Source organism: Tupaia chinensis, unplaced genomic scaffold (genome assembly GCF_000334495.1).
Source record: "Tupaia chinensis unplaced genomic scaffold, TupChi_1.0 Scaffold143747_1, whole genome shotgun sequence".
Lineage (NCBI taxonomy): Eukaryota > Metazoa > Chordata > Mammalia > Scandentia > Tupaiidae > Tupaia > Tupaia belangeri.
The window spans coordinates 53093-61923 of record NW_006203596.1 but is presented as its reverse complement, the minus strand read 5'-3'; the positions used below and the strand labels follow the sequence as shown (position 1 = coordinate 61923).

At 40.9% G+C, this 8831-nt stretch overlaps 1 protein-coding gene across 1 annotated transcript in view; it reads right to left on the bottom strand.

The window, feature by feature from the left end:
• Positions 1-7847: 7847 nt before the first annotated feature.
• The window catches only part of LOC102476857 (ovostatin homolog 2), a gene marked incomplete at its 5' end in the record, with an annotated part of 53137 nt that continues 52153 nt past the window's right edge, over positions 7848-8831 (bottom strand). The window contains 2 exons of the mRNA XM_006164869.2: positions 7848-7968; positions 8384-8459. Of these exons, the coding sequence (XP_006164931.1) occupies positions 8407-8459 (53 nt within the window). The remainder of the gene's footprint in view (positions 7969-8383; positions 8460-8831) is intronic.

The window sequence follows — 8831 nt, the reverse complement described above, 5'->3', positions numbered from 1 at the left end:
CATGGCATGGGGAAGGCCCCTTTACCGGGGAAGATGTCACTGTTCACTAGAAAGAAAGGGTAGCATTTATCAAGGGTGTGTGGATAGCGCAGAGGGTTATGTTACGTGAACTCATCAGGCATCCTATTTCAGCCTGTGGGAAATCTCCAGTATCTAGTTACATGTTTTCCCATGCCCATTTCTTCATTCTATAAAGCAGAGGTGTATTTCATCACAACTATAAAGTTTGAAATGTTAGGATAAAGCCTCCTTACGATTACTACAACAAGAGTCTTAAACAAAATCTAACTCAGGGCTCCTAACTTGAAGCCCATTGCCCTAGTAGAGAATGCACTGAGGGGGCCAGACAGTGGTCTAGCATCAAAACATGATTCTCAATGGGGCTGACCCACTAGGGAGTGCTGTCTCTCTGTCTGTCTCTAGCTCATGGAGGACACAAATGAGCAACTTAAAAAAGAAAGAAGCATGCATCTGGGATGCCTTTTATTGGATTTTTTTCAAGAGAGCAGCAATTTCCTTTACAGAATTAAAGAATGAGCTCCGTGTTGATCAAAATAAGACAGAAATTTGAGTCTGTATGGCTCATGAATATATAGATATAATGTTTCTCATAGATACTGTGAGCTTTTATTTCCAATAAATATTTATATATTTAACGTAAGATAACATTATCTATCCAAATACTGTATCTATGATAAAAAAAATACTTGCACAAGGTAAATAGGTAATATATTCTCATAAAAAGTAAATAGAAAATAAAAGATGCTTCCTAGCTTAGTGAAAATATATTCTGTGTTCTAAAGTCAATTTCAGAATATGACTTCTGTTCTACATTTTTCTCAGCATATCTGGCTCACTTTCTCTAAAGTATAAAGTCTTAGGTAGTATTTTATAATTTTAAATATTCAGAAAATATAAGGACCAGGTGGTGAAACGGAGGTGATACAACTGGACCGGCATGCAAGGGTCTGAGTCTGCCTCCCTGCCACCACTCTGGGCATGACAGGGACGGCGGGGTCTGGGTATGGCTAGTGGCCTGAGGACCCAGCCTGGGAGCCTTTCTTTCTCTCCCTTTGTCTCTCACTGTCTCTCTCTCATAGACTAAGTAAATAAATGAACCCTATAAAACTTCTGGAAAGAGTCTTATTTTGCAACCTTCCACTGTTCTCACTTTGCATAACAATCAGGGTTTCTTTTCAGTCATAGGCTAAAGGATTTAGGGGATACTTGCCAGGAAATTCTTGTGAGTCACGGAACAAATGGGAACTTGTCCTCCCCCTGCAGAACCTGTTCTTCACAAGCGTTCTGAGCGGGGCAGCCTCAGCAGGCAGCTCTTTCTCCCTGATGCTGAGCAATGCTCCCCTGCTTCTCCCTTCTGGCTCTCTTGGTGTGAAGACCCAAAGGCATACTGTCTGTGGCAGACTGGCTCAGGAGTAGCTAGCTCACTGAGCTCTGTTCAGTATCTGTGTTATGGGGGACCAGCAGTGAGCGAAATGGTTATTTCCCTGGACTCCCATGTAGTTGACTGCAGTTCGAGTCCCGGACCCGGTGGCTTAAACTCACGCCAGGCGCGTGTGCGTGCGTGCCCAAGGTCCCAAAAGGAGAATGGAGGAGAAGGGATTGCGGCGTGACCATCCCCCCTGGGGGGTGATTTCTCTCTTTCTGTCTCTCTGTCTCTCTGGTGAGCACACGCGCACTAGAGCAAAAACTTCTCAAAAAAAAAAAAGAATCTGTGTTAGGGGACATGGTAAGGGGACTGTAGCTGCGCTTGATTTGGCATTAAAGTTGTCACAGCAAGTTATAAATATTTCCAGAAACTTTCGGCCAGTGGAGGCAGTTGTCGTCTTCCAGGCAGTGTGACTGGGAGTGAACACCCTGGGCTGGGAGAAGTTGCAGGGAAATACAAATCCCCTTCCCATGAACAGAGTCGTGCTTTTGCTGTAGCTATTGGGAAACTACCATTACTCAGCTGGTTTTTCAACATGACTACACTGAGAATTTGGCTCGTGTGTGAAATTTCCTCTCCTGGCAAAGCAGTTACAGAGTGGAGCAAAGGCCCTGGAGCCTCACGGCCCGGGTTTGGATGCTGGTTCTACCGCTTATCAGATGAGCGACCTTGGATGAGTTCATAAATTCGCTGAGCTTCTCCTTCTTTGTTTACAAATGTGAGTAATGCTAATAATACTCTCTGAGCTTGTGGGATTAATCAAAGTAACGTATTTAAATGGTTAAACATAGTGACTGACGCAGAGCAAACATTGGGTAAGTTCCTACGAAGGCATAACGAGCATTACTGTGAAAAATGGGTTATTCGTGTCATCCAGGGTTTTGTACTGGCCCCCTCCCAAAATGACATGCCTGGGATTGACAGTTTGGAAAGAAAAACAACAAAAGTCACCACAGTTTTTAGGATGGTGATACAGGACAAAAGAGGAAAGGACTAGAAAATGATGACCCAGAACACCTTTAGCAGCACACGTCTGAGAACCGCTGGTGCAGAGATTCTGATCACACTGGCGTAGGTGAAACACCACTGTCCATGTTAAAAAATCGAATGAAAATAAAAACCCAGGCTCCTAGAAAGTTCAAGGAGACGATACCCAAGAAAAATGTGGCTTTTCTAGTGTACTTGTGCTGAAGGCTCGGGAAGAGCTAATGTGATTTACTTTGGGAGGTGATGTCCTCGTGGGACAAATGAAAGGAATTGTTTTTTCTTCCTGCCTAGGAAAGTAGACGGTCAGCTTTCAGTTCTCACTTTACCTGACCACTCAGCAGCAGCCGACGCTGCGGACCGCTTCCTTTTCCTTCATACAACTCTTCGCTCGGGTCCAGGAGACCTCCTCAGTCCATCCCCCCACCACGTAATGTCCTAGTCTCACGGCGAAGTCTTCGCTTCTCTTTCTTGTGTAAACTCAAGTCTGAGTGATCTCTTCCCATCCTGCAGGCTATGTGCTAGCAGTATATATATTATATATATATATGTGTGTGTGTGTGTGTATGTATATTTATATGGATATATATATATATATTTAAGAATTTTTTTTCCCATAGGGTGTATGTACTCATTGGAAGAGACAGAGACAGAGACAGGGAAAGTGATAAAGCATCACCTGGCAGAATGACCATGCCATAATCCCTTCTCCTCCAGTCTCCTCTCAGGATTTTGGGTATGCACGCAGACACGTCTGGTGTGATTTTTCAAGCCACTGGGTCTGGGACTTGAGCCTTGGTTGGTTCATATGGGAATCTAGTGCTTTAATCATCATGCCAAATGTGTATATATATATATATATATATATGATTTCTTTGCTTAATTTTATTCGTTTTTATTACTTATCTTTTTAAAATTTGACCAGACCGGGGGGGGGGGGCTATTATTTATTTATTTTAATTTGATCAGAGAGGAAGAGAGAGAGAGAGAGAGAGAAAATGAAAAAGTAAGCTGTCAGGTCCAGGACTTGAACCATAGTCAGTCGTATGGGAGCCTAACAACTTAACCACCATGCCACCTGCCGGGCCCCCAAATGTATATTTTTAACTCACAGCCCTCTCCAAAATTCATGTACTGATTATTCAACTTCCAACTTGATATCTCCACTAGAGTATGTAAAGTCAAAAGTTCAAAAATGAATTCCTAATCTACCTGAAACCTACTTCAGTCACGCCCGGTGAGGTGGTGGCAGTTCTACTTTCCAGGAGCTCAGGCCCACAGCCTGAGAACAGTCTCTGAGCACACTGCATGTCCTTGCGGATGTCCAGTTCATCCGGAACTCCTATGAGTCGTACCTTCGAAGTATGCGTAGAACCTGACCCCTGCTCACAGGCTCTCCCGGACAGCCTGGTCCACGTCACTGTCACCTTTTCCTGGATTGCTGTAGCCGCCCCCCCAGGTCCACCCTTCTGTAGTCCTCCAGCCTATTCTCAACGCAGCACCAGGCGGCCATTTCAAAACGTAACCAGATCGGGTCACTCCTCTGTCCACCGCCCCGCAATAGCTCCTCATTTTGCTCAGAGTGAAGCTAAAGCCCTAACCCTGACTTCAGTTCCCTATCCCGTCTCCTGGTTATGGCCGCTCTCACCATACCTCTCCTGTGTGCTCTGCCTGCACTGACTTAATTACTGTTCCTTGAACAGACAAGGCAGGCTTCCATCTTACGGGCCTCTCCCCCACTCCCCATTCCCCAGCTATCTTTGTGGCTCTCTCCTATTCAAGTCTTTGTTCAAATACCACAGCCTCAATGAGATCAACCCCAAACCTTATGTTTAGTGTTTAGTCTTTCCCCTCTTGCATCTTCCAAGCCTTCTAGATCATCTTACCCTCTCTACATTGCACATTTCCCATAGCACAAGTCAGTCTAATTTCCTGTACTCTGTCTTTTTTTTTTTTTTTTTTTGAGCTGTTTCAGGTTTACGCTATAGGACTCGTGCACTCGCCAGACAGAGAGGCAGAAAGTGAGAAATCACCCCCCAGGGGGATGGCCACGCCGCAATCCTTTCTCCTCCATTCTCCTCTCGGGATCTTGGGCACGCATGCACACGCGCCCGGCGTGAGTTTAAGCCACCGGGTCCAGGACGCGAACTGCGGTCGACTACGTGGGAGTCCAGCGACATAGCCATTACGCTAACTGCTGGTCCCCTCTGCTTGTCTATTGTGTTGATTGCTACGTCTGTATGTATTGTTTGATTGTATTACATGTATTGTCTCCCGCGTTTGAATGTAAGCACTACAGGGTGGCCATTTTATTATTTAAATTTATTCATATATCCCAAGTACCTAGAAGAGTGTTGGCAATGATAGACATTCGAGACTGGTGATCTGAACTAAGGCTGCACCGGTAAGAGCAAGAGGATTCAAGAGTCCTTCAGGAAGCAGATTGCTAGTTAATTATCAACAGTTAATGAGAATGTGAGGTGAGAGGGGAGAGGACCCGAGGTGGACACCTAGGTGACTGGTGATATCTCCCACAGTGAGGTGGGACTTAGGTTGAGGAAGCTGGTTTGCAGTCAGTTATGGACACTACTGAGGCACCTGTGGGGCGTTCAGCTAAAGAACATTAGGAAGCTAACTGGGGCCGAAATGTAGGTATAGAGGCATATGCTGGAGAATCATAAAAGTACAAATTCTAACTCAAATGACAGAATTGTTAGTGTCATTATTGATAAAAGAAGAAAGCTTGCAAGAGAATTGGGAAATAATTGTTCAATGTTTGGGAAAAGAAAGTAGAGTCAAAAAGGGTAATATTAAATGTCCAGAAAGTAAGAAGGAAAATGTGTATATTATGGAAAAAATTCAAGCCTTTGGGGCCAGCTGGTGGCACAGCAGTAATGCAGTGCTCTGGATCTCTGGATGGTGGGCCCACTGGGGAAGGTCCTAGGTTTTATCTCAGGGTTGCCCTGTGCATGCTGGGCATGTGTGTGTTCTTAATCTGCGTTGTCATGGCTGGGGGTGAATCAGTGTGGGGACCCTGTCGGGGTTACCCACTTCCCTTCTCTCTTCTCTCTCTGTCTCTCCCTTTCATGGAAGGAAGAAATAAATACATGCACTTAAAAAAAATAAAGTCTTCATATAACAACGGAAGATGAAATGTTAAAAAAAAAAATTAGGCTAAAGAGAAGGGAAAAGACAAAATTAATAGAGTGAGGAGGAGCGCAAAGAGAATGAGATTTCCAGAAGGTAGACGGGAGGGCATTAGCATCAAGTGTTTCAGCTACTGATGAAATCTACACATAATTTGTTTTGAAATGCAAGAAAATAAAGTGTGGCTATTATACAGGAACACAGCAGAAAGAGTGAGTTTTCCCATTGTCCAAACTACTTTTGCATAGAGGGAGAAGGGAGGACACAGAGTATCTTGTGATGTTTTGTAACAGGAGCCTCAGAGTGGAACATCTTCCATGAAAGACTCACCGTGATCAGGTTTACTAAAGACCTCTTGTTAAACACACACACACACACACACCCAGCATGGCACCAAAATTTGGCATTTCCTACCCAACACTCTTAAATTATAATGTTCATTGTGTCTAATTTTTTATTAAAATTTGGACCAAGAAAATGACTCTGGTATTCTTTAAAAATTGAAATGGGAGGACCAGCTCATTGAGCAGTGGTTATGTGCTATGCATAGGAAGTTGATCCCACATGGCTGACTTCAGCTCAAATCCCGATCTTGTGGCTTAAAAAGCACACCAGACATGTGTGGCTGCATGCCCCAAATTTTGACAAGATGGAGAAATGGAGGAAAAGGGATTGTGGCATGACCATACCCCATGGGAGGGTGCTTTCTTTCTTCCTCTCTCCCTCTCTTTCTCTTTTTATTTGACTAGTCCATGCATTTTCTGACAAGAAAAAAACAGAAAGAAATGGGGGAAGATTTCAAAGAAAAAGGTAAATAACAAAGTTGTTTTAGTCAACAGCTCCTTCCTATTCTTTCTCTTTCTTCCTCCTCCCTTCTTTTCTTTCTCTTTCTTTCCCTCTTTCTTTCTTTCTCTTTCTTTTTCTTCTTTTCTTCCTTCTTTCCCAGAGGACCATACACTCACCAGAGAGAAAGAGAAGGAGAAGGAGAAGGAGAAGGAGAAGGAAAAACTAGTATTTTGATGTCAGTTACTTGTTACTTGTCATTCTCACTGCAAAACTGAGTAATTTTGCAAATATAAATACTAAATCCAAGATATTTTTCTGTACCTTGAAATATAGCAAGTAGCTGACTTCACCATGTCCTCTTTGCTCGCTTACAATTTTAGGAGAAATTTTATTATATGATCAGGCTAACTACTGAACACATAAATAAAATGAGGACTAAGAAACAATGAATTAATTAGGCAAAAGAGAATTTAAAAGGGAAGAAAGAAGTTTTTCACAAAGCGATATTATATACCACAAAATAAACTTTCCTCATTTTCCTTGAAGTTTTATGACAAAGCTATACTATAAAAGTCCCATTTTCCTTGAACAGAAGTTTATCCCTAGAGCCTGGAGTGCTTTTTAAAATATGTGAGTACTGGTGTCTTACATGCCAGGCTTTGGAGGTATAAAGAAATTCTTAACACGTTGAAATGTACTTATGCGCTCCAACATGGATGGATTAGCAGTTCATCTACAATAAACCAATTAATAAACATACTTATGAAAGGCCCAGTTGTAATTTATGCACTATAAGTGGCACACATTAGATTACAGTAATAAATAAGTGTAGTTATATTAAACCACTTAAGACTTTTAATTTGTTGAATACCAGTAGAGTCTAAGAGTAGATATTAAATATTACTTTCAGTAATTAGTGATATGCTCAAAACAATAAAATAACTTTAAAAAATTGTTCTTGAATTGTTCTCTTGATCGTATGCAAGGAGACTTCAAGAAGTTCATGGAAAAATGAAATCAAAGTTTGATGTCAAAAAATTTAAAGTATGTGCATAATTTTCTTTATTATACACATTTTCCATGAACAGTTTGATGAGCTCTCATATATGATCTCATAAATTCATCCCTTAATTTATCAGTCTTTTCCATTTTTTCCTACTTTTTGATAATACTTCATTGAGAAGAGTTTATATATTTTGCTGTGCCTTATGTGTTTGTTTCCTTGAGTTCAAATAAAGTCCTTTATGACTTTCACGTAGTCTCTTTTTCTCCTTACTTCTCCTCTTTCTCTGGATTTTAGAAGATTCTAATTTTGCATGTGGAATGTCTAAATTTTGAATTCAGGATTTACAGCAATGAAGTAAATTATTCAAGTTGGTAATAAACAAAGCCTAGCATTTTATGGAATGAAATCTATTGATGGAATACTTGAAGAAAACAAAAATCACAGACTCAGATGCAAAATAAAAGCATTTAATGGGCTAATAAAGAAAGAAAATCTGGCAAAAATTTATAGATTGAAGACTTCAGGATGTGAGGTGGTTCATGGTTCTCTCCCAGGTTTGATATAGAGTTTGAATTTGTTCAAAGAAATAGTTTCCCACCTGAAATTTAAAACAAAACAATAAATAAATAAATAAATAAGTGTGAGTATGTAAAGTTTGATACATAGACATATTGACATAAAAACATACATACGTTTGCATGCACACACATATGCACATATATGCATGTGTACAAACATATATGCATGTATATTTAATTATCTGTCAATTTATAAAATGAAAATGAGAGATTTATAAAAGCCACCTATATATCTGTAAATTATTTGAAGCTATTTTAAAGAACTTAACAAAGTCTTTATGACCATCAAAATATTCACCTATTAGACACAGCTATACAACCCACATGGAGAGCTTCAGAATTCTTTTTGTTTCATCCTTTGTTCCAACTTTGTTAGATTTTCATTTTCTTACTAGGCATCTTTTCAGTAGTCTATGATGTATGTAACTTCCTTACCTTTTCCTGTGCTTTGTTTTACCTCACTGGGCAACTGAAACACCATTGATGTTGTAAAAAACTAGGGCATATTCATCTGAAAATTAAAGGGATCCCATGTTAAGTCTCCAAATACCTATAAGCAGATTATGACAGACATTATAAACACATGAGGATTAGTCTTTTGGGCTGGGCTTGTGACTTAGCAGTTAAAGGAGCTGGATCCCACATAGCCAAGTAGGCAGGTTGAATCCCAGACCCCAGAGGCTTAGAAACACTCTGGGACTATGTGCGTGTATGTTCATCCCGACAGGATAGAGAAATGGAGAAGGGTCTGTGATGTCATCATGCCCCACTGGGGTGTGTTTCTTCCTTTCTCTTTGTGGCAAAGCTAACAATCACTCAAGCAAATTAAAAAAAAAAAATCCCAATAATTTTGCAACAGAGTCAATCACTACCTCATTTTACA